The 25,292-nt window shown below is 54.3% G+C and overlaps 1 protein-coding gene across 3 annotated transcripts in view; it reads right to left on the bottom strand.

Moving 5' to 3' along the window:
- Positions 1-347: 347 nt before the first annotated feature.
- HNF4A (hepatocyte nuclear factor 4 alpha) overlaps positions 348-25,292 on the bottom strand; it is a gene marked incomplete at both ends in the record, with an annotated part of 36,062 nt that continues 11,117 nt past the window's right edge. Inside the window, 10 exons of one of the 3 annotated variants that reach the window (XM_082325578.1) lie at positions 348-490; positions 1,158-1,280; positions 1,950-2,186; positions 2,471-2,626; positions 3,137-3,224; positions 6,502-6,657; positions 9,173-9,279; positions 11,714-11,808; positions 13,636-13,810; positions 17,576-17,696. In XM_082325578.1, the coding sequence (XP_082181704.1) occupies positions 348-490; positions 1,158-1,280; positions 1,950-2,186; positions 2,471-2,626; positions 3,137-3,224; positions 6,502-6,657; positions 9,173-9,279; positions 11,714-11,808; positions 13,636-13,810; positions 17,576-17,696 (1,401 nt within the window). Of the gene's footprint in view, positions 491-1,157; positions 1,281-1,949; positions 2,187-2,470; positions 2,627-3,136; positions 3,225-6,501; positions 6,658-9,172; positions 9,280-11,713; positions 11,809-13,635; positions 13,814-17,575; positions 17,697-25,292 lie in introns of those variants that run through there. The other 2 variants (XM_082325579.1, XM_082325580.1) reach the window with 2 other exon arrangements.

Here is a 25,292-nt window from a genome sequence, read left to right on the forward strand (position 1 = left end):
GCTGAACCAACGCTGAGAGGTGGCGATGGGGGAACAGCCAGCTGCACTGTCCCCAGTCGGTCACTGCAACCTCCCCACGGAGGGAAGCAGAAATCTGGCCCTTCTTACAGGGACTGAGGGTTTCAGTAAGGCTTCAGCCTCAGTTCTGGGACTTGGGGCTGCCCATGGCACGTGCTGTCCATAGCTGCAGGAAGACAGCTTTTGGCGATGGTGGACTAGTCCAAGAAGCAAGTCCGTGTGTTTGCGCCCAAGGACGTCTGGATGGCTTCTCTTTTCACAGTGGCAGAGTCAGTTCAGGTTTTTCTCCCACACGGTCTTCTAAACGAGGCCAGCTGGTCTGCAGATTGCTAGATGACCTCCTGTTTCGTGATGGCGGGTTGCGGGATGGAGGTGGGCTGTTTTGCCACGGTTGCAATGGCTCCGGGCAGCAGCTTGTATTGCTCTGGTCCTGAGCCCGCAGGTGGAGATGGCTGTGGGGTTTCTGGAGTAGCTACAGAGAGAGAAACAAAATTAGAAGACTTGACAGCACTGAGATCTGTCCTCAGTCATACCAGGTTCAGGTGTAAGCAAAGCAAAGGCTCTGTAGCAAAACCATCGCTCCTAATGGCTTGTGTATTTGCTGCAAGGCAGCCCGGACACACAGGCGTGGTTAGATGCCCTGGAAGAGCCACAATAATGAACATCAAATGAGGGGAGCTACTGGCATGTAGACCTGGACTGGCCACTTTTTTGGTCAGCTGAGGTCATCTCAGCCCAAATTCCCAAGTGGTGGCCCCATGTGGTGGCCCTGTGTGGTGGACCAGATTCTCCTGTGTTTTTGCAGAGGACAAAGTGAGGTGTGTCTGAACCATTCAGGGGAAGAGGAGCCTTTCCACTGATTTCAGTAGGCACTGGGTGGGAACATTCATTCCTAAATTTAACGGCTATCTAAAAGTTACAGTCTGCCAGGGAACATCTTGTTGAATCAGTTAGTCTAGCCTAATCTAATCTAACCCCCCTCTCTGATTGTCTTTCCCTCCTTTCTGCATAGGAATTTCTCACACACTCATTATCAGAGACTCTGTCTTGCATGGAAATTTCCTTGCGAGGTAGAAACTACCTCCACTGAAAGCTCTTGGTTTCTCCCGAGAGCTCTCCATCTCTCTGGCAATACTCACACATCTGCCCATTGTGCATCTGAGGAGGCATTGTGTTGGCCACAATCACGTTCGTTCCCAGGTTCTCCTGGATCAGATGAGGGTGCAGAGGGTGGTGAGCATGCGGTGTTTCACTTGATGAGCCTAAAAACGTGCATAGGACATTAGTTGCCACGATGACAGAAGGAGACAGTTCAGACGGGCAGACCCACTGCACCAAGATGTCCAAGGCTTTGTGCCTGATCAGCTTGCGCATACGTGCTGGAGCACACCCTTCCCGTTTTCCTCCATGGATGCTTGGGCTCACTAACCCCTGCCTGCGTTTCTCATATAGGATTACATTCCTCTCCTCCTGAGTCACACCTCCATGTAAAAAATATCACAGTGGCAACTTCTCATTTTCTTTTGTCCCATTGGATGCTCCCAGTAGAAAATCCGGGACACTCTTTCAACGTGATGTTTCGGACCCTTTTGTTTGGATGACTCCCTTCTGGCACAGAGGAGGATTAGCGAAACAGCGGGCTGGTAGGAGTTTGGTGGTTGTACAGCAAAGCTTGTCTACGTGCAGAGGGCTGGGGACACCTCTCTGTAAGCAGATGCACAGCTAATGCATCTCTTTAGGTGAAGAGAAATGGAGGACCCTTTGTTACCGTTGCCAGTGACAGGGGGAGATGATTTTGTGTGAGTCAACAGCTAAGCTGCATACAGGCTGTCTCCACCTTTTTTGGGTAGGGAACGATGGCTAAGAGGTTCTCAAGGGGACGGTGATCAGGGAACACTGAGAGGCCTCTTGGAGGACCCTCAAGTACTCACCACCCAGCAGCATCTCCTGCAGCAGGTTGTCGATCTTAGCCATGCCGAAGAGCTTGACAATCTGGATCTGTTCTATCATCTGCCAGGTGATGCTCTGCAGCACAGGCAGCAGCAGCAGGAGCTCCCCGAAGCGGCCCCGTGAGTCGTATTGCCGGTCATTGATGTAGTCCTCCAGGCTGACCTGCACCTGGTACCGCATCCGCTTGATCTTGGAGGGGTCGCTCAGCCCTTTGGCATCTGAAACAACCCACAAGGCAAACTATCCAGGCTGCTTCCCTAGGAACTGCCCTTCAGTAAGAGCACGAAGGCTGGGCGCAGGCTGAGGTGAGCTGTCTCTGATTCTCCATCGTCTGCTGTAATGGACGTTTTTTCTCTATCTAGGCTGACTTCTCCCCTCCCTCTAAGAACAGTTTGGCCCAGAGAGGAGACCAGGCAGCATTTCCACAACTCAGGACCAGTGTTAGTCAGCATAACCCAGACTAGTCCCCTCTGATTGTAACCCTCACCAAGCTGGAGCATACCTGGGTCGAAGAAGATGATGGCTTTCAAGCAGGCATATTCATTATCGTCTATCTGCAGCTCCTGGAAGGGGAGGACCAGCTCGTCCAGGATGCGGATGGCTACGCGGTTCACCTCCACCAGTTCGGGGCAGTTCCGCGGGATGATGTGGTCGTTTCCTTCGGACAAGCAGCACAGAGACCATCGCCTTGTCATTGCCCAAGACTTGCCAAGGAGTTCAAAACCCAGGTAACCAATGCTGAGATAATGGTGAGGGTGGAGGACTTAAGAAGTTCCTCCTTCTGCCCCTTCCCTGGCTCAGCCCACCAGAAATGCCGATCTGAGTTGCCAGAGCAGCCTCTCCTTATTCAGGAGTCACTCAAGCAAGGAAAAGCTGACCAAGGAGTGAGAGCCTTTTTCTCAATCACACCGCAGCCCGCCTACGCAAACCGGGGGGGCGATGTGAATGCTCATAGTCCCCCACCTTTGCCACGTGTCGTGGCCTTGGTGTGAATGTCAGCCAGGCCTAGCTGCACCCAAAGGTTGTGCTAGGCTCGCTAAAATACAGAAGAGCTCAAGCCACCCCCCTGCAAAAAGGATGCCTGCAAACACTGAACCACCCTCTCCTTCACACCGGCGGCGAGGCTTCGCAGAAGCAGATGGGCCAGGAGCAGAAGTGCACTCTTTACCTAGCAGCAAGACATCCTTGAACACCATGGACCTCTTGGCAGCTCCCAGTAACAGATGTTCTCCTGCATGTGCTCGCAGCAGGGCTACCTGCAAGGGCAGGGAAGAGTTATTTGGGTGATGCAGAGACAGAGACAAGGCTGCGATTGCACGTAAGCGAGAGGGAAAGCCCAGCATTTCTGTACTGCACTCAAGGATGGGGAGTGAGAGCCCCTCTCCAGTCACAGTCAGAGAAAGAGGTCGAAAAATGGTTTCCTCCTGTGCATAAACAGCTATAAATCCAGCACAATGAGTAGGTAATAGACAGCGCCTGAACCATCCCATATTCATGGCACGTGTCATGAGCAAGACCATGTTAGACTGACCCAGGACCTCAGGCCAGCCGTGGGACGTGTTCCCAGCGGGCCGTTTGCAGACAAGGCAACTCCTACCACGTGCGGACCCGGGGACCGTGCTCCCGCCTGGGAAGCGGGGAGCAGTAGGATCCCCTGCCGCGGGCAGTTGCTGTCCCTCTGGGCCGTGCCCACCTCCCGCCGAAATCCCGCTCCCGGGGACCCGCCTCCGCCCGGTGGGGTCGCCCCCTGGTCATTCGTTCCCTCCGCAGCAATGGGCATTTGGGCCAGGGAAGCCAAAGGGATGTTTTTCTGCCCTGACGTTAATGATTGAAGTGTTTCACCCTCCAGTGGCTCCTGGGAATGTTCTGAATCTTTTACCCTCCTTCAGTTAAAAATTTCAGAGATTTAGGCAGAAACAGAAGTTAACGATTGGACAGCCTGACACAGAGGCTTCTTAATGTCCAGCCAGGAGCCTCTGCTGGAGAAAACAATCATTAAACATTGATGGAGAGATTCTGAAAAGTGTCCCCTGATGGGAACGGTTCCCTTTTCCAGTGTGTCATCCCTCAGCATCTGACGAGGCCAAGAGAAGGCTTACCCTCCCAGAAATGCCAGGAAAATGTGTCACCCACAGAAGAGAGCTCTGGTTAGAAAAGATGCTGACGTCTGAGAGAGGGATTTTTATTTTAAAGTTATGCAAAATAAACAGAGTGGAGGTCCTTGCAAAAAGACTATGCGCACATGATGCTGGGGAACCTTTATCTATATGCCAAAATCTAGCCTCTCTCTATCGCTATCCAAACATGGGTGGATGTGTTAGCCGAGCTGCTTGTAATGACCCGAGCTGCAAAAAGCGGAGCTTTCCTATCTGACGAAACTTTGAGAAGGATGGAAAAACTGTGAGTCCCCAGGGGGAGCAAAGCCCTGACACAGGCATTCCCTGCCTAATGCAAATTCAAGAAAGCTCAGTTTGAAACCACCATTTTTGTTTCCATAAAATCTGCTTGTTTGAGCAAGGTTAAAGCAAATTACTTCGTCAAGGCAAAACCATCTCATTTGACATTCGTTCCTGCAGTATCAACCTGAGATACATCATCCCATTGTGAACTAGGATAAATATAAAAGTTGTAACACAACAAAGTAGAACTTTAACTTTGAAATGAAATTACTTTGCCCCACCAAACCCAGTACTTTGACATTTTGGTGCATGGGAAGAATGAGGGCTTGAGTATGACCTTTCCTATAAAAATGTTGGCAGAGATGATTCATTCGCAGGCAAGATTTTAAGGACAATGTAGCAGCGTTTCCCAACGTTAAGTGTTCCCACTGGACATGTCTTGACTGGCTCTCAGGCCCCTTGGGCAGCCGGCTTGCACTTGGTTTTGTTCGTTCCTGCTCCCTGGCATTTCTGCCCTTCCTCCTGCGCTCCCCGGAGTATCTGCTGCCCCTCTTCTCATACCGTCCTTCGACAGCGTGGGTGGCGTGAATGGGTTAGTTTAACGCAGCACAGGCTTTCCTCTCAAGCCCTTTGGGACAGGTTGGGAACTGCTCAGGATGGGGGGTGGCTGGTCATAACCGAAGACGTCTTTCAGTCAGGACGAGCCTGCGGAGCATGCCGAGAGCAGCCTCTCCTCTGCGGGAAGGCAGGGTTCAGACAACGGCATCTTTGGGCTTTGTCGTCTTTGAGAAATTTTGCAGCCCCACAATTGTAAAATGAGCTCACGTGGAAATTGCTGTAGTCGGCAGAGTTATTAACCAGGTTTACTGGTTCCAAATGGCAGAAGGATGCAATGCGTTATGCAGAGCTGCCCAAGCCTCCGCTGGGCTGCAGCCTCTTCGCTGTGTAAATGTCATTTGCCATTGGAGTCCATTTTGGTTTTCATAATTTTTGAGTTGCATTTGCCTTAGGGGTTTAACAGATTTCTTACCATTTTAAACAATTTAGCACTTGCACACAATAGTAAAGAGGGAAATATGCTCTGTGTTAACAGCACTGAATTCCCCGGGGCTTTGTGCTGCTGAGTTATTACTGAAGATCTCAGTTTTAGGATTTAGGAGTTTTTGATCAGCTGGACGCTCTCACTTTCTGGATATCCTTTTTCTTCATGATGTAAAAATTACCTCTAGATCAACAGAGCTGGAGTCTGATCCTAGCTGAAGAGGACCCATGCTGGTTTTGTGACCGAACACTGGGAAGACTGGAAATACCTTCCTGCCTGTGATGGGACCTGTGCTGGCCGCTGCCAGAAGTGCTATCCCCTGCCAGAAGGGCTGTCCCTTCCCCTGGAGCCTCTCCACCTCCGCACGTGCTGTTCAAGGCTGGACACACGTCGCGTCCTGCAGCATCTGCTGCAGACCTCTGCAGTTTAGACTTGCACAGGAGATATCTCCGTGTAGCTCTTCGAGGCTGCCTGCGATCCTGCAGTACACTTTTACAGATTTCAAACCCACTGGGCTTATCTTGGTCAATCAGCAAATGTCATTTGAGTAATATATGTTAAATGCAAATATATTTCTGGTTTTTAACTCTGAAGAGAGATTTTCTTATTGCCTTGGGAGCAAACTAGTGTTTAGTTTTCATAATTCCACACCGGGAGAATGGACACAGACATATCCCCGGGCAAGAAGCAGAAAGAGAGACAGGCAGATTTGGTTTTAAGTCTTCAGCAGACCTTAGGCTAGAAATCTGTCCTGCTGATTACCCTAAGTATTTGTATAGCACTTCAGGTTTTCAAAGTGCTGCACAAACTATAATTAATAAGTAATTGACTGATAGACCCATGCAAAATGCGCACCTGATTGTGGACCTAAGTTGAACTCGCTGTTATCGTGGCTGTGCTCATCGGCTGATTAGCTGCACATGCAAATGGCCCGTGCTGGCATTGTATGGATGCCGTTCCCAATCAGCCCCAGCAGCCAGGATAACAGTGGACAATGCACGTTTTCTTTGAAGGTCACAGCTGCCTGGCTCTCCTTCGGCTCCCTGCTGCCTTCGCCAGGGCAGAGCGAGGCGGGGTGGAGGGGGGACTTGCCTGGTCGTCCAGGGGCAGCTCGCAGAAGGCAGGGATGTACTTGGCCCACTCCACCAGCACCAGCAGCTGCTGCTTCATGGACTCGCACACGTCGGAGATGTTGGCAATCTTCTTTCCTCGGATGTCTCCGTTGATCACCGGAACCGGGGATGATATCTGGAAGGAGAGAAGCAATCCTTCAGCTTTCAGTGCCACAGAGGAAACATAGACAGGAAAATCCCCAGCCCACGGGTTGTGTTGATGCGGACCCCAGCATCAACAATTACTTTTTTCTGGTGCACAGCCAGCCCCCAGAATACGTGGCCCAACACAACCCACTTAAATTGAGATCAACTTGGGGATCTGTGAACGTGAAATGCTTCAGAGCTGAGGCTGCGGGTCATCTTGGTAAACTCTCATGCCTTGAATAGACTGGAAAGCACAGAAGAAATGTTTCTAAATCCAAGGTCTCCCTGGGAGGGAGCACAAATGTGCTCAGTCAAGATCCAGGAGGGAACAGAGGGGCTCAGGTAGCGGTCAGGTCACCAGTAGCAAGGACCAGTGCTGCTGCACAAGCTGCTTGGTCCCACCACAGGGCAGAGGACGGCTCCCCGTTCCGCCCCGCTGCAGAGCCGGTGCCTGGCCAGGCCTGCCTTCTCTGCTTTTGACAGGAGTCTGAGTCAGCACGAGCACAAGAAGTCTCTGCTGAAGGTAACTTTGCAGGTCTGGCATTGCTTTCTGTGAGCACCAGGTCATTAATATTTGGCATTACCCAATTTGAAATGCTAAAGACAGACTTTAAAGACAACAACCTCCCACCTCCCCCCAGCTTTTAGGTCCTTTTGGCAAAACTGTGCGTGTGCAAACATGCCCGCAACACAGGTCGCATTTTTTGCACGGCGCATTATTTGTGATTGCGGAAGCAAACGGGGCCATTTCATTCGCAAAGGACACGCCTGACAACTCTGCGAGTACCGTCACACAGAGCTGGAAAGAACATCTCCCCCAGACCAGCCGCCCAACCTCCTGCCTGGTTCTCATGCATAGCTGCTCACCCAGCTCATCTAAAAATTTGCCCTTAGTCACTACTTTATCCTCATGCTTCTGTAAGCAATTAACTCAACCCCATCGCTGCCCTCCGCCTGCCCTCTCTCTCTTGTACAACATCAGCTCTTCCTGTCCTGTTCCTGCCAGCATTTGCAGCGTGGACCCTGCCAGCCTCCCCAAGGAAATGGAGTTCAAATGCCACCTGCATTTTTTTTTTTTTTTTTCAGGTTGCGTTACCTGGAAGCTTTCCAGCTCTCGAGCTATTATTGAATAAATAAGATTGTAAAAATCTCACCATGTATTACCCTAATCAGAGAGCCCGGAAGGCTTAGCAAATAAATAAAGACCTCTGAGTGAGTGACCCGAGATCTCGGAGAAAGCAGCTCCTCAGCAGTATCTTGTTTTAATTAGCTAGGCACATAAAAGTTACCAATTACCGTGCTGGAGCCTGCCTTGTTTAATGAGTCTCTCTGTGCTCTGTGGGAGAGCAGGAGCTTCCCCTGGATTTGTCGATGGTTGTAGTTTTTATCAGCAGACCCTGCTTGAGACTTAACGTATGATGCCACTGCAAGACTCGGAGTCCCGGAAAGGTCCTTCCCTTGTAGATCGGGTGACTCGAGACCCCGTTATCTCACACCTCTGGGAGCAGCACCAATATTATTTTTATAGGGTATGTAAATATATTAGAGCCTGCGTAGGACAAGGTGAGACGTGGGATGAGATTGGATGTGCTTCTTGTGTACAGGCTTGGCCCTTCTGGCATAGCCCCTCCGCGGGGAAGTGCACCTCGCAGCCTGAGCCCTAGCGTGGAGCCCCGCGCACGGCGCGTCCTGTCCCGGAGCTTCTCCCAGGGCAGCCTTCAGGGTACCATGACCCTTGAAGCAAGGAAGAACACGGGCTGCCAAATCAAACCCCTCTTCGTTTTCCCCGGGACAAGGAGTGCCGCTCTGCCCAGCTCCCATGCAGAGTGGCAGCTCTTGCCCCCAGCACAGCCCCATCCTCATCACTTGTTCCTGCAGACAAACCCTTCCCGCAGCCTGTGCGCTCCCGTCCTGTCCTGTGCCCTCCCAGACACTGCTGATCTGATGTGCACTGTTTGCAATATCCCGATTCTTAAATCGGACTCATCTTTCCAGGTGAACGCTCTAGGAAACAAGTCTCGGCGGCATGCCTGTGGAAATGGGGAATTTCAAGCAAACACTGGAAAGAATATCTGCATAAAACAAGCATGAAACTGATTCCTCGTGAAACTGTGCGGGAAGCCAGAATCCGAAGTTCCTAAGAGCCGATGGGGAAGGGGGGCTGCTCGCGCGAGGCCAGCCCCTCGGCTGGCTTAGGCGGCCGCAGCTCCTTGAGTTGCAATGATTCCACCCTATTTTCTTCCAGCAGGCTGTCCAGCCTTCGTGTGTCCCATCAAAGCAGAACAGATTATTGCATATTATTACAAGTGAATTCTGGACCAAGGAGCATGAAAGGGATGGTTTCAGGTAACAAATGCCTTTGAAAAACCAGTGTTGAGTTGGCAAATAAGTTACTTAGAGAAGAGGTGGTAATTTGAAGACTCAGCTATTAAATACTCAACTGGTTCTACTGGCCAGATAGTGCCTGATGCTTTTGTATCTGCCAAAGAAGAAAGAAGAGGTACCTGTTGTGCCAGGACTTCTGCCTGCAGCAAGACATTGATGGAGGGCAAGCTGCTGTCTTCATAACTTGATCTCCGGGTGCTGATTCGGTCCCGTTCGTTTTGTACAGCTGCAAGAGAGCATTTTGGCTGAGCTGCAGGTCATTCGTGGCAACGCACACCGAAAACTAGCACAGACTCTTGGCGTTCCCCTTCCTTCGCTGCAGTTTCCCAGCTTCCCTGCCGGGCAGGGCGGAGGTGCGGCTGGGTCTGGTTTGTGACGGGATGCCTGCGAGAGCTGACTACATCTGGTGGTTCTGTTTTCACGTTCGCTTTATTAGGCTTTCCTGGGATGGGGCTGTTTCAGAACCCGAACACCTGGTTCAAAGCCTGTAGAGTTCAACGGGCAAGTTTCCTTTCAAAGGATCTGTCCCTGAGGTTTTTGATTTCAAGATATGGGGTCCGAAACGGCGGCTATGCTCATGCACGCAGCCCAAAGCTTATGTGTGCAACGGAGGAGTCGCCTATCTGCATGGCTTCTTTGTCTGTCCACGCGACTTCTGCGAGCTCCGTTTGGGAGGCTCTTGCACCACGTAGGTGCAGTTGGAAAACTTCCGTCTAAGCTACAATAAGGAAGGAAGTGCAGAACGGCTCCTACTTATCTATCCAGAGCAAGAGAGCTCTCTCGTACCTTATTGTAAAGAGAGGCCCAGGACAGGTTTGACCCCAACGTGCCTCCCTGCTTGGCCTAGTCTTGAGGACCCGGGCTTTGAGTCTCGAGGTGGCAGGAGCCAGAGCAGAAGCAGCAGTGCCGAGGGAGGATTTGCCTCCCTGTCTGCCGGGAGGCTGTGGGCTGGCCGTAACTCCCCACGGCCACGCCAGTCAAAGCCATCTGCTCAAATAAGGTATTGATCGATGGCAGGGAAAACAGAACAGTCCCTGCCTTAGGCTGGTGGCTCTCTGGATTGATACGTTCTCCATGTATAAATCCACCTGATAAAAAGCAATAATGAGGCTGGGCCAGAAGAAAAGCCCTGCAGTCAGCGGCTGTAAATAGGAGCTCTCAAGGTTATGCCGCTTGTTATCAGTAGCAGGCCCCCGAGTTCAGTCACGCCATGATGTTTTCCAAATGTTTGCTCAGTATTAGCTGGTCATGCAGCTAATGTAACTTCTATTGAATATTAACAGACAGCAGCAGAGCCCTGGGCATGGGATGAGCGGGCACTGCAGGGAGAGGAGGATTCCTATGTTCTTCAGGAAAAGTCAAGCCAAGTTCCTTGCGATACTTCATCCCCTTTAACAGGGAAGCAATGTTCCTGCTCGGAGGTGTTCCCGCAGGCTGGTGCTCCTGGGGAAGCCGCCCAGGTGCTGCTGGTACTTCCCTGTTGTCTTCAAGGACCCCTTTTCTCCTAAGTTTCTCCTCGAGGGGGTGTGAACTGGGGGGAGCACAGGGTTTAATATCTCTACATGGAACAAGAGGGCCAAATGCCTCCTGGTTGTCCCTTTGCAGACACCAATGGGGTGAGCTCTGCGGGGCAGCGCCTCTGGGCTGCTCCTGGCGGTTTGTCCCTCCACCAACAGGGCCACCAGCAAGGTCACCAGCAAGGTCACCAGCAGGACCACAGCAGCCCCAGGCTTCCTTGCCACTGTGACTACTCCTGAGAACCAAGCAGAGCTAAACAAGGGGTGAATCCTGTCCCATCGTGTCTGAGTCATGGGGACCTGGAAGGGCTGCAGAGACAGAGGCAGGGAAGTTGGTGGGGTGAGCCTGGGCCATGCAGGGGCGGGGGGATGCCTTTACTCATTTCATATGGAGTTAAATAGCCAAAAATGCTCCACCTTGCTGCAGGTCCTTTCTGCTGTGGCTGAGGTATCAGATAAAACTAAGCTGTCTGCAGAGGGTCAGCAAGAACCTATATGCGCATTAGGAAAAAACGAGGCAAAGTGGCCGCTGGACCTTTGCCGGAGTCACCCGTCCAGCTGTGGATTTCGTGGTGACTCTGGGGCAAGAGCACTTCGAGCAGTTTTCCCAAAGTGTTTCCAAATTTCCAGGCCTTCTTTGAAGTTTCTGCTTCTCACTGATGTTGAGAAGCATTCCCAAACTGCTCGGATGCCCCGGCCACGTGGGAGCACGGGTGACGTGTGGGTCAGTGAGAGTGAGCTGAAGAGGCGCGGGTGTGATTTGTGTGTACAAGCACGGCAGCTCTCAGACCCAGGCATGGCCCTGCGGCACTCCCGTGGGCTTGGCTTTGCTGGCAGTTTGAGAGGTGCCCTGAGAAGGGGCCCTGGAATTGAATTTGGGAGCACGCCGGGCCCCCGTGCCTTGCCCTCAACTGTGGGGACGATGGCTGCTGGCAAGGACTTGCGTGGGTGGGAGAGGGCAGGCTGGGCACGTGCAGAAGGGACCGGAGGCCAAAACCCTCCCTAAACCCCTCTGTGATGGGGGTCTGGATCTGCGCGTGGGGGAGCACTGTGGAGGGAAGACAGGGCTAAGATGGCTGGGCACGCGTGTACACGGCAGGGACTGGCTTGGGGGGAGTGTGGGGAAGCCACACCATCACCCACCTTCCTTCTTCATTCCTGCTCGGAAGCACTTCTTAAGCCTGCAGTATCGGCACTGGTTTCTTTTGTCTTTGTCTACCACACACTGCCTGTTAAACCTGGGAAGAGAGAGAGGTGTGAGGAGCAGCAGGACTGAGCCTGAAGGCAGGACAAGACAGAGCCCCAAGATCCGCTCAGAGCGGGTTCCCAGCGGCTCACCCTGAGAAAGGAGCCCCGCTCTGTGCCATTTCCACGCTTGCTTTAACCTGGGTTTTTTTTCTTTGCTCTGAACATCTCAGCCCTCTGCTCTACCTCTGGGTGTTCGGTAAGGACGGGCTAGAGCTGACAGTCGCACGCAGGAGCTCAGGCTGCTGGTCTTACTAACAACTGGGCATAGGATGCTCATGATGGACTAACAAGCCCCAGTGAAGTTAAAACTGTGAGCCAGGAGGGTCAGAGCCAACTTGGTAGCCTCTGTTGTAAGTTAGATCCCAGTTAGAAGAGAGGAAGAATGCGTTTATTCTGAATAAAAAAAGAGTAGAAGGTTGTTCTTGAGCTAGTAAGGCTAAGAAGTGGGTTTAAGTCCCTGCATCTCTCCAGGGCTGTGTCTGGGATCCAGGCAGGTTGGCTCTGACCTCCGGACAGCATCGCTGGTGTGGGAACAGCTCTGCGGCCACCTGCACTTCAGAGAGGGCTCGGGAACGCAACCAGCTCCCTGCCTCCACGTTTGTACCACCAAATCCATCGCACGTGGCGGGCAAACGCTCATCTCCCACGTGCGTGGCTCTTGCATGCAGCACAAGCCTGGTGGCCATGTGCAGCATGAATTTCACTTGCCAATTTGCTCTAATTTACTGTGGATTGATCAAGCTTGCAAAGTAAAGATGAAGGTGTACAGAGCTGGGAAAGGGCTCCCGGCTGTGCTGAGTTCTGTAGCTTTTGAAAAGGCTTGTTTCTACCGTGCTTTTTAAAGCCCCAAGCTAAGATTTGCCCCAGTGGATGCCTGAAAGCAGCTTTTAAAGCATTTCTGTAGCAATTCTACAAAAGCCGTAGTCTCCAAAGAAGTGGGCGTCTTGGCTTTTCCACTGGAGCTGTGGGGAGGGGGCTCCCTGGGCAGCCAGCTCAAATAACCCTGGGGTGCAAGTGATAACGCGCTCCGCATGCCCTCGCAAACCCGGGGCTTCTTTCTCTCACTCAGATGTCAGAGGCGTGTTGCTCTCCGAGTGGCTGTCAGGCCATCAGGAGTAACTCCTTCAAAAACCCTTACTTAAAAACACTTAGACGCTGAGCTGAGGGTTCCTCGGTTTCCTCTGCGACTCTCTGCGCGTGGGTTGCTCAGAGCAGGGAGCGGGCAGGTCACAGCCACTGGTGGCACGGGAGAGCCGTGGGCTACCACCACCGACACAAGGTTGCGGGAGCCACACGGGTGCCTCATCCTCAGAGACGTGCACGCTACGCTGCCCACCTTGTTGCTCCTTAGATGTTCTTTTATCACGTAACGGGCAGCGGCAGCATTTTAGGGAGACGGCACACTTCCATCTCACGGTGGAGAAGGGATGGGGGGCCGCTGAAGTGCCCCCAGGGAGCGAGTGGGGTTTGTGCCTCGCTCAGAGCACCGAGTAGCAAGGTGCTCAGCCCTGGTAACAGGGCTTCCCCCACGGAATTACCTTGCTTGCGGCCGCATCCACGGTTGGCCATATCCATTTGCAAGAACACGTGCTTGGCCCCTAAAGAACGGAGCAAGACCTCCCAGGGTCTTTCCCCGCTGATCACTGAGGGCAATCCCAGAGTCAGAGTGGTCTCTGACCCTTCCCAGCTCGGGGGTGAAGTCTGGAAAGGTGGTGGAGGACGCAAGGAGGATGAAGGACCATGCTGCTGCACTTTGAGGGCTTTGCCATTCAGTTCCTAGGGACTGTTTGGTCTCAGCCACGCGACTCTGTCCTTACCTGCAGGAGTACATGTGGTTCTTCCGGACGCTCCTCCTGAAGAAGCCTTTGCAGCCATCGCAGCTGGAAGCCCCGTAATGCTTCCCCGTGGCGCGGTCCCCGCAGATGGCACACAGCGCGCTCACCCCGATGCTGTTGGAGGTGTTGAGGTTGGCTGCTTCTGATGGAGACGTGTCTGCTGGGGGAAGGACACGGGAAGAAGACGACAGTGAGACAGACAGCCAACATTTCCTAACTCAGTTTCCAGTGAGAGACTTGGTTTTTGGAGGAACCAGGCAGCGCAGCAGGGGCCGGTCAGAGACGTATATAAGGAATGGTGGGTGCTTCGCGTGTCTGAAGCCATTTCATTCTGAGTGTGCAAAAGCTCTCCGTGTGCCAGGGTGAGACAGCTCTTCCCAAAGGCCTGGCTCCAGCAACGCCTTCAGATGAAGCGGACACCCATTTGCAGGAGTCACGGAGCAGAGCCAAAATTCCTCAGGGATTTGCAGATGCTCTGGGCTGCAGTAGCGTGGCCAGAGAAAAAGCTGGTGTAGAGTTAAAGCTGAGGTATTACAGCTCAGGGCGAGCAGCCGATTTATTAGCGAGGCGTTTGTGTTATAGCACCGAAAGAGGCCAAGACAGCCCTGAGCAGAGGAACGCGGTGAGCAGCTCCCTTTGCTGGAGAGCCTCTCTGCCAGGCACAGGGCTCCAGCCTGCACAGCCGTCCTTCAGGAGAACCAGGCTTTAAGTGCATAACAAATTCAAATGACTTCAAATGACTTCAGCTGGAAAACTCATGTGGGCAAACTACCGAGGCAAGGAAGGACTGATGCAGCTAACCCAGAAGGAAGGAGTGATGGTATAGCACGGAGGAGGCTGTACGCTGGGCAGCTTCCAGAGTCTGGGAGCCCCGCAGCTGAGATGGATGCGGCTCACAGACTGAGGGGGGCTGGCGCTTGCAGGGCTCTTTTGGGAGGATGGGGAATTGCAGCAGCCTCTGTAGGAAAGGACATCTGAAAGGCTCGAAGCCATCCAAGCCCTATGCTAAAACCCCTCCAGCAAGCCAAACAAACCTCAAGGCTGAAGGGATCAGCCCCTAATTCGGTTGATCTAATTGTCCCCTCCCTGTACATTTTCCTGTATCAGCACAGGCGCATTCCCCTGCCTCAGTGGAAATCCCAGTGGCAAATGATACCCAGGATCTACAAAGCCATAGAAACCTGCTGGGATTTTAATCCTTGACTCTGTTGGTCCCTGTCCCTGGGTCTGCAGGGACGCGGTTAACTCCCAGCCCGGGAGGGCCCCAGCTGCTCCCACTTGGCACCCAGCAGAAGGGGGCTGGGTGCTATAAAAAGGCTGGTCCCAGCAGGGCTCCCTTTGGGAGCTGGAGCGTGGGTGCTGGGGGAGGCCAAGGCAATGCCGCCTGGGGCAGGGCTACAATTCTAGCTTTTATTTTGTAGAGAAAGGGGCATTGCAGCAGGCACCGCACAGCCTGCTTGTGCCGTCCCTCCGGAGCAGTAACCAGTGTGGATCCAGCAGCCAGCCAGCACAGGGATCTGGAGCCAGCCCCTTCCCGGGCTCTGGCAGCACCTTTCATTTCCCTGCCTGCTTTCTGTCTTTCTAATTCCTTGCGTCCCTCCTGTATTTCCTTCCGAGTCAGTTTGCCGCCTCTCCGCGTCCCTGCCCGGCACACCCCGTGGCACAGCCGCGGTTCCGTGCGCGCCGCGCTGCCCGCGCAAAGCTCCTCGCTCCGCTCCCAAAGCCCGGAGCTCCTCCCGAGCCCGTCCTGGCTGCCTCTTGCCCCTACAAGCAGCTTGCCTCCGAAAACATCCTTCTTCCCAACGCATCCCGAGGGCTTGGCTGGATGAAGGTCATTCCAGAAGGAAGTTACATTTCCAGTTTCAGCTAAACATAGGCCTTGCAGGAGAGAGGAAGAGCTGCTCTGCCTGTAATCACATTACTTGTGTATCTGTGACAGCCCAGATAATCCCTTTTTAGCAGTATATCATGCTGTAATCAGATGAACATAGAACAGGAAAAACTGGCACCATTATCAAAGAAATTGCAACATCTTAGTCTAACAGCCAAACAACAACGAAATTATTCCCTAATGGATAATTTTCCAATTAAGTTTATTTTGTAGTGCCAGAAATGTGGGCTTCTGGCTGCTGCAGTGGAGTGGGTTTAATGGGATTGATTTGGAGTTAAGGTAAATGGAGGAAAGAAAAAATCTGACTTTAAGTTTGAGACCTCGCAACTGAGACTCGCGTTAGGACGGGAGCAGCTCAGGAGGTCCCCAAGCCTGTCTGAACATGGGATGCGTTTGGTCTGCGACAGTGCTGAGCAGCCGCCTCGGGGCTGGAGCTGCGGAGCTGGGCAGGGCCGAGCTCTCCTGCAGAGAAGGAGGCGGAGGTTTTGCAGGTGGAGGTTTTGCAGGCAGAGGTGTGGGCAGCTGCTGGAGTGCCAAGGCAGCCCTGGAGGCGAGACCTGCCCCTGGTCTGGAGCTGGGCAGAGGAGGAGGAGAGGTGGTGGTGCCGCCTGACCCAGCTGACTCATCCATCCCTAGGGCGTATTTCGTATCGCACCTCATCTTGTCATATAAAATTATCGTGTCCCTCTGCCCCGTGGAGCCCGTGGTCCGGCGCGGCTGAGTCGCAGCCCCTGTGCAGGAGCTTCTGCGTGCTGGGTGGGAGAGGGGCACGGAGAGGGAGCGAGACCCGGGCTTGTCCCGGAGGGTCCAGATGGGCATCGGCAGAGCCGAAGGGGGCTGCTCTCAGCCCCGAGACCCCTGGCTGGGTAGGACCAGCCCCCAGGAGCGGAGAAAGGGCTGAGACCCAGGGCAGCGGGGGGTTATTGCACAGCAGAGCCACTTTGGCACCACGCTGTCAGTTATTGCACAGCAGAGCCACTTTGGCACCACGCTGTCACGTCCGTGACGGAGCAAAGCCGTAACCTGGGGAAGACCTGCACAGGCTGAGAGGGGAGAGCCCGCGCCGCCGGCACAGCCCTTCCAGGACAGGGGTGCCCCAGCAGCCTCGGTGACGCAGCGGGCACGGGGAGAGGGCTCGGGGCGTCACTTGGGTGGTGTGCTTCGTTTAGTCATTAACCTCGTATTTAGAGAGACTTTAGGGGGGACTTGGAGAGGAATCTCCTGTTATCTCTGAGCATTTAATCACCAGGACTCCTTGGTCCCCAAATGGGTGGGCCAGTGTTGCGAGTCCTGGTGGGTTAAGTGTGATCCTACCCTCCGGAGGGGACGGGAATGCTTGTCTGTCCCCGCCAGGTCCCCTCGCCGCTCTTCCCGCACGCTGAGCCTCCTGGCCCCGCAGCGCTCCCAGGGAAGGGGATGCCACCCCGCACCCCAGCGCTGCACGGGGAAGGGCCATGGCCTCAGACAGCTGCGGGAGCAGCGCCTGAATCACTTTTTGTAGTGATTTCCACCCTTGCCAGGTGCTAAATTGCTTTCTGCTAAATTGCTTTCTGCTCCAGGAAAACCTAGCTCTAGCTGTTGCTGGGGTGGGACTGGCTCTGGAGCCACAGACTCGGTCGTCTGTCTGGTGAGCCATCAGCAGCGTTTCACTCGGAAACTTTCAGCTCGTCTTTCCTCTTGGTTGGGGTCGGGGGGAGGTGAGACCCCCCTGTGCTCAGGCCCAGTCCCTGGGCTGAATGCCTGGTGGGGACCTCTCATTGCGCCCAGCTCCTGGCACGCGCCCATCCCCGAGGTGTCTGGGCTGCAGGGCGCCATCCCGCCCGTGCCGAGCACAGCATTGTCCCGCCACCTCCATTTCACCCGGGGGGAAGCAGAAACCCCGCTGGGAGCTGCTGGGAGCCCCACGGCTGACACCCCCGCTCTGCCCCAGCCCTCCCCGGGAGCATTTCAGCGGCCACCCCGGGGACTTGTCCCCCTGCAGCCCCCGGCTCGTCCCGCCGCTGCCGAGGGGAGAAGATGGAGGGGACTTACCGTTGCCCATAGCCAGCACCTGCATGTTCTCAAACTCCAGAGTGGTATACGCCGGGTCTAGCGCTGCGCTATAATCTGCCATCTCCATGTCTATTAGGGCTTTGGAAAGGCGCATTATCATCAGCAAACACGGGCCAGATTGTACCGATTCCCTTGTCCGAGGCTATTGGCCCTTCTGCCTCCCTCTGCCTTCGCTGCGTCCCCTATCTGTTGTCTTTTATTTCAAATATTTCTCTGAAAGGATTTGCTGAGCCTCAAGGCCTATACTCCCCAGAGGGGTGGAGGCAGGAGGCAGGGGGTTAATCTTTAATCATCTCACCCACTGCTGAACGCTGCTAAGCTGTTTTTTTTTTTTTTTTTGGTGGAGCAGCAGTGATTCTTGTTGACTGTTTATTATTGAATCTCGAGGTGCTTTGCCGATCCCGGCTCCCGGGCGCAGGCAGGACCGCGGGAGCGGGCGCTCGCCGCCCAGGGAACACCTTCCCGGGCTACTGACCTTGATGCCGAGCTGCCGGTGTTGGTCTTAACTGTACCTGGGGTGGAAAACTTGGAAAAAAACCCAACGGGAGAACAAGGTTGCTCTTCACTTCAGTCATTGCCTTCCCCTCTCCACCGTTGGTTGCCTTCTCCCCCTGATTTTCCCTTCTCTTGCTCCCTCCATCCCTCCCACACCTTTTCCTTTTTCTCCCTCCCCGTCAGCGAAGGTCAGCACCTGCCTGGCAATTTACACGTTGCTATGCAAAGTAACGACGTACGGCTCCTTTTACTTCCCTATAAACCGAGTTTTACAGGGGCTGGATGCCCTATAAACAGATCCCACTCTGCAGCCGTGCCCAAACGGGGAGCAGGGCCGGGGGGTGGCACGGGCGCCCTGGGCATCGCCGGGGCCGCTCCTGTCCCACCAGAGCCACCCTGTGCCAGACACCTCCAGCCTCGGGTTTTGACTGACGCATCTTAAAATTTTCATTACGCGTTTTATAACGCAGCAGAGCTTTACTCTGCAGCGGGATTTTTCCTTCTGCAAATGCAGCCACCACCAGCTCTCTGCTGCCAGCACCGGCGGTGGCTCTGCCACCTCGCCCGGACCTGGGGTCCGTCCCAGTGGTACTGGGCAGGGGGGACCGGAGCGAGCAGCAGAGCTGCCTGCGCTCTCCTCCTTGCTAACCTGGGTGCTCTCCTCTCCAGCAGACCCTGAGCACATCACTCCTCCGCTTTAGACAGGACCGAGACATTTCAGTGTAATTGCAAGATCAACGAGTGGGAATTGAATCAGTCGCTGTACGGCATCGGCTGGATGGCGCAGGAGAACGAGCAATTAATTGGTGTCAGCTCGCTCTGCCTTGAAAAATTCCCCCTGATTTCGCAACCAGCAGCGGGTGACTGAGTCCGCACGCTGCGGATTTGGGCTCCCAGCTGGCTCGTGTTCGTGCTTCCCAGGCACCCCAGTGCAGCCCCGGCCCCGCTGGCTCCCCGAGCCGCCCTGGCCGCGGTGCCATCGCTGTCACAGCGTGACGCCAAGGTCTCTGGCTCCACAACAGCACGTGCCTTTGGGCGGTGATGCTAACGACGATTTGCTGTTCAGATTTTAGGAGCACAAGGGATTGTTCAAGCAGCCCTTGCCCCCCAAACTATGACCTCCGTAGCTCTTCTATCCTAAGGCTGCAGGTCTGCAGGAGCGAAGCTGAGCACAGGGGAGAGCCCCTGCTTTCTCGCTTGGGACTCGTGATAAAGAATCCTTTGCTGCAGGGAAAAGTCATCTGGTCTGTGCTCCCGAGAGAGGCCAGAGCTCTCCACACTCACGTGCCAGCGGCTCTTCCCTTCAGCAGGAGCGGTCCTGAGCCAAAAATTGTTTTTCCGATGTGCACACTGGGATGGGGATGCTAAGGTAGAGCATTAGCCCCCTCCATGGCCTCATCCCGGAGACCTCCGTCCCAATCCTGGCCGGGCCACGGTGATCCCTTTGATTAGATAAATGCTACAGACACTAGGTCAAATATGTGCAGGATTTGCCACAGCGTCTAGTAAAATATCGTAAAAGCATGGCCCGTTTTGCTCTGCTCAGCAAAACAAACCTTTTGCTTAAATAGCCTGCTGAGCAAGGAAGGCTGCAAAGGCCGTTTGCTCCCCGGGCAGGAAGGATTAAAAGGGCCAGGAATAGAAATCGGAGGGGCAGCGTGTGCGGGAGGGCGGCAGATAAGGAGCGGGGAAGTTTGGAGAGCATTAGATGGCTCACGAGGCCGGGACCGTCAATGGGACGTGGCGCTTTCCGCCCCAGGGTGCTGTCGACCGGCGTTTTCTCACTACCGGCGTCCCCCGTCGGTCGCCGGTGCCCCCTCCCAAATCCCTTGTCTCGGCGTGGAGGCCGAGGACCAGGCCAGCCAAGGCCACTGCGCCCTTCCCTTGCCCCGGAGGTGGGCTCCTGGTGGAAACGCGTCGGCTGCTCCCCTGGCACGCTCCACGGCGGGAGACGCCGTCTCCCCGGGGATGCTCTGCCTGGGGAGTCCTTGTCCCCCCGCCGACATCCCTGGGCGGTGGGCTTTGGGACAGCTTGCCGATGTAGTCATGGCTTGTACTAGCCAACAGGACCTGCATCCCTGCAGCTGGTTTAGGTTGGAGACGCTCAAGTCAGCAGCTGGTTGTGGGACTGATTCAGACACTTCTGTCCTACAGAAGAGGTTTCATCATTTTTACTCCAGACAGAGACAGCTCGTAGCTGGCAAACCCCCCCGGCCGGCGAAGGCTGTTCCCAGACCAGGTGCTCAGGGCTTTCAGGCCCTCTCCTCTCTCCTCTTGTCCCCATTTTCTGTGCCCTCCACCCACCGTTTCCTACGCCAGGAGACGGCTGCGAAGGAGACCATGACAGCGCCGGGGCACGAAGTGTTCCGTGCCAAGCAATTATTTAATTTTTATCTGTTGAGCAGTAAATCCTTTCCCACACTGGCAGATCATGACACTAATTCTGCTTTATCTATGTGTCCCTGACTGGCAAATTCTTCCAAAGCAAAAGGGGATTCCCTGAAAGTAAGATCTATGCTTCTCAGTAAATGAGGATCAGGATTAGAGTATTTAATAGAGCATTTGTGGTAAGGATGGCATCAGCTACCGTGCTTGCTAGCTCTTCATGCCAAGTGGGTGAGCAGACTCCTCTCCCGGGGCTCCTCCTGCCCTTCTGCAATGGGGTGTTGCAGGATCAAAGGATAATTGAGGTTGGAAGGGACCTCGGGGTCTCCAACCTCCTGCTGGAAGCAGGGCCAGCTGTGAGAGCAGCATGGGCTGCCTGGGGCTCCATCCACTTGGATCTTGAACACCTCCAAGGATGGAGACCGCACAGCCTCTCTAGGCAGCTGATGCTTGACTGTCCTCATGGTGAGTAAGTTCCTCCTTAGACACTGTCTGAGCCTCTCTCCAGTTTTTAGGCCTGTTGATCTCCTCCCACCACACACCCTGTGAGGAGCCTGGCGCCGTCCCCTCGATGCCCTGCGGCTCCTGCTGGCCCGTTTCTCCAGCCTGCCGGGACGGCAGCCCTGCCCTCCAGTGCATCGACCGGACCCCCCAGTCTGGGGTCGCCCGCGGACCTTCTGAGCACGGACAGTGATCGGGCTGCAGCCGGGAGCCCGGGACCCTCCTGCCCTCTGCTTTTCTCTCTCACAGCTCTGCGCTCCCAAGAAATCCCTGGCAGAAATGCCAGTACCCGGAGCCCCAGGACGAACCTCGTCCTACATCAGCGATGCCACCGCTGCCCCTTGCAGCCCCGACTCCGGATCGCTCCTCGCATGCCACTTGTGGCTCCAAGGCCACTGTGGGGCTGGAGGGGCTTTTCCTTGGCACATAGGTGAAGCAGAGGTGGGCTTTGGGTCTGAAACCTCTCCAGAGCAGGAAAGCCCTGAACAAGGTCGAGGCCCCTGCTCAGCCCACCACCGATTCACCGAGCGAGCTGTTGGGGAAGCACGAAGCCGAGGTAGAAGAGAAAGAACAAAAGTCCCAGGGGAACGTCGCCAGTGTAGTCATCTCCACACATGCAAAGGTCTCTTCTGCCCTTTTTTTTTTTTTCCCCTTTGAAATTTCAAATTCCAGTTTGTGGACAAAGTCCTGCCTATCTGAGAATATAGATCTCCGACCACTGACCAAACTCCACTCCAAGCAGTCCCGAGGGCTGCTCTTCCCCTTGCCCACGGATGCCTCCCTTCAGTCCCCAGATCCGCCGGGATCACACCGAAACGTTCGCGCCGGAGCAGAGCGCTTGTACGCGCACAAAGCGGATTTTGCACGTTTCAGCCTTAACCTCAGCAGCTTCCTTTCTCCACGCAGAATGGGAAGGACCGTCAGGAAGAAGCAGGTAGGAGCCTTATCGCCTGCAATTTGGGCAGCCGTGGCAGAGAGAAAATGAGAAGGAGAAACAAGGGCTTCCATTGTGCTTATACCAGCAATTTTAGCTCATCATTCAAATTAGGGGAGGCAGAAAAAAAAGGCAGCTTCAGAGGGGATGGAAAACAAGAGAGAACATGAGCTCGTGGAGGCAGAGCCACTCCGTATGGTTAACTGATAACTCCAATTTGCCTCTTCCCTCTCATCTTTTCTGATTCTCCCGATTAAGCTCAACTTATTCTCATGCTAATCATTTCTTGACCTGTTTATTCTGCATTAAAAAATTAACAGAGAGCAGTTTACTGCATGACTTGCTCACACAGAACTGCTACAGATTAGCAGGCAGGCTTTAAGCCTCTGTGCAAGACGTTTGGGTCTAGCAGCCGGTCTGCACAGCTCGAGGATGAGCTTTTTTTCCTGTTTTTAAAGAACAGCTTTTTCTAAAGTCAATATAAATCCCCCTCCCTTCATGCCTTAAGTATATTTGCTCTGTGGCTATTTCCAAATGGGAAAGATAAAGCCAAGGGCTTGTGTTTTGTCAGACTTTTTGTAAACAGGGATATTTAGGCCACACTGTCAAACCGCTGTGCCTTCTGCCTCGGCGTGCCGTGGCTCCGGAGCAGAGTTGTCCCTGTGTTAATAAGCAGCTCCAAGGAATTTGGCAGGGGCTGGGGGGGCTGCAGATCAGCGCAGCTGAAACAAGCCCCCGGTTCAAGCGGCGGATCTTTGCCTCCGCGCCAGGCAATCATATGACGGACACACAGACGGGGTCCTGCTCCCGTGTCCGTTCCCAGAATGTCCCCGGCAGCAGCGAGAAACCTCCAGGAAAACCGATGATTCAGCAGAAGTTGTTTAGGGTCTGTCTGCCCCTTGCCAGCCGTGTCCCTGCCCTGGCAAAACGCTTTGTGGAGATGAACCAGAAAGATCCACCACCTCCACCCAGGGAGGCGGATCAGAAAGATCCAGCCCTGAGAGGCAGTAGGTGACCACAGCCACGTGCCAGACCCGTGCCCAAGGGAAGACGCAGGCATTTTATCATCCTCTTCAACAACAAATCGCTCTTGGTGATTTATTTTGCCCACAGCCGAAGCGCCTGTCGCCGTGGTTGGGACAGATGCTGTTTGGAGCTGGGGGCGATGCCCAGGACAGGCGATGCCTGAGCAGACCCGGACACGCTCTCACTGGTGAGCTTGTGACACGCGGTGGCACCCCGGGCTCCCCGGCGCAGCTAAGGGTGACAGAGGCAGCTTCACTGCAACCTCAGGCTATTTCTCACCAAAGTTATCAAAAAGTGGCCAAACCAACCAGAACCATCCAGGCCTCCAGGCCATAAAATCACCGTATGGAGAACCAAGGCAGTTTTTGGACATGGGGAAGAGACGCTTCAAAGGAGGGAGCAGGCTCTGCTTGAACTCCTCTCCAAAAGCAGCATGTGCCTTTCAGCCGACGCTGGGTTGGATGTTGGACCTGGAGGCAATTATTGGAGCTAAAATAAATAGCTACTATGCAAAAGCGGTAGGGAAAGAACTGCAAACATGGGGACGGACAGACAGCCCATTTCAGCATATACTGCTCTAGCGATAACACTGTGCGTGCCTTTCATCCCAGGACCAGAAAGGGGTTTATTATCCTGCCTAACGAAGGCTCTGAACACTTGAGGAAGTAATTATTGGTACTCTTGGGAGCTGGTGTTTTGCAAGGCCAGTGAGTTTGAGCTGTTCTCAGAAGGGCAGCCGTGCTCGAAAATGCCAGCGCGTTTGCTGGGCTGTGTTTGCAATCACTCTGCCTTCATTGCAGCCCTCGAAAACGGCATCTGTCCTCTGGGACCCACAGGTTGGCACTTGCGACTCCACAAATCTGGCTGCTGTGTTTTTACACAAAATCACTCAATAAGCCCAAGACCAAACGAGGAAGAGGAACTTTAGATTCATCTTCTTGCATTACACCGCAGGCTGCAACTTGGCCCAAGCTACAGCTCCCACTGCTGATCCCGCTTGCCCCATCCAGACCCTCCACTGCCAGCGTTGCACTCCATCCAGACCCCAGCCCAGCGGAGACCCGGCCACTCGCCAGCAAAACACTCTCCTGCCGATTTGGGAGGAAATCCAGAGAAACTCTGACTTTGCCAGATTCACTGCCTACGCTGGCAGATGCTCAGCTCGAATCCAGCGGTTTAAGCCCTGTTTCAACGGGGGAGCAGAAGCCACGGGGAAGCAGCAGTGCTGGAGAAAGGGTTTGCTGCCAGCAACGAGCACCTATTGCCTTCCATGCCTCGCCAGCTCACGCGTTTCGTATGGCAGGGATCTCAGCAGCCCACGTCTTGTTTAACAGGTGAATATGATCCCTTTGGAACTGAAGTAATCCTGCAGCTTCCCAGGAAAAAGATCCCTACTGAGCTCGCAGTCTGGCAGGCAAGCGAATCTCTCCCTTCACCCCTGCCAGCGGTTTGCAGGGCTTCAAGGTTTCATCGACTTTCTGCTTCGTTATACGCACACGAAACAGCCCCTGAATCGTTCCAGCTGGTGGAGCAACAGGCAGAGGAGGAGAACAGCCAAAATCAACAAAGGTTACAAGCGAGTTTTACTTTTTTTTAAATTTATTTTATCTTTTTGCGAAGGTGGGTGCATCAGCACGCCATGCCTGCCGGGAGTGACCTCCAGTCGCTGCTGCGACTCTCGGCATTGGCCCTCGCTAGAAATTAAGGCAAAAGCCTGCAAAGCTGCTGGGGGCGGAGGGAGAGCTGCAGCGGGGCAGGGGCGGCGGGGGGACAGGCTGAACCTGTGTCCCTGCAGGAGGGCAAGTCAAGGGCTCCTCAAGGGCAAAAAGCATCCTCCTGGATCGGGCGGCTGCGGGCGTCTCAGGAAAGGGCCACCCGTGTCGCTGACGGGAGGCAGCCGGAGGAAGGGGGAAGGCTGCTGAGCATCCCTCAGGTCTGAACTGGGAAAGGTAGGCTGGGCATGGAAAAAAATAAAAAAAGGGGTGGTAAGTTAAAATTTGAGAGATTCTGGTTTCTGGAGTCAGAAGGAAACAAGTTAGTGCAAAATGCTTTTTCTCCACAGGAGCGTGCAGAGTGCCTGAGTAGCCTGGCTTGTCCCCAACGTCCTCAACTGCCAGAGCACAGCAAGTGCCAGAGGGGTAAGTGGGAGCAAAACAGTGCTCAGGAGCCCCGCATCCCCAGCAGCTTCACGCCCCTGCAGCCCGTGGCCGCCACAGCACCCTCCTATGCAGCACAGCCGTCCTGTCTACTGCCACGGAAACAAAAAGCCACAGCAGAAAGCAAGGTGTGGGAAGAGCGGAGCTGCCTACATACAAGGTTTGTTGCAGTGGGGACAGCGAGGCGGGGGATCACACA

The sequence above is a fragment of the Platalea leucorodia genome (assembly GCF_965183815.1).
Source record: "Platalea leucorodia genome assembly, chromosome: 13".
Lineage (NCBI taxonomy): Eukaryota > Metazoa > Chordata > Aves > Pelecaniformes > Threskiornithidae > Platalea > Platalea leucorodia.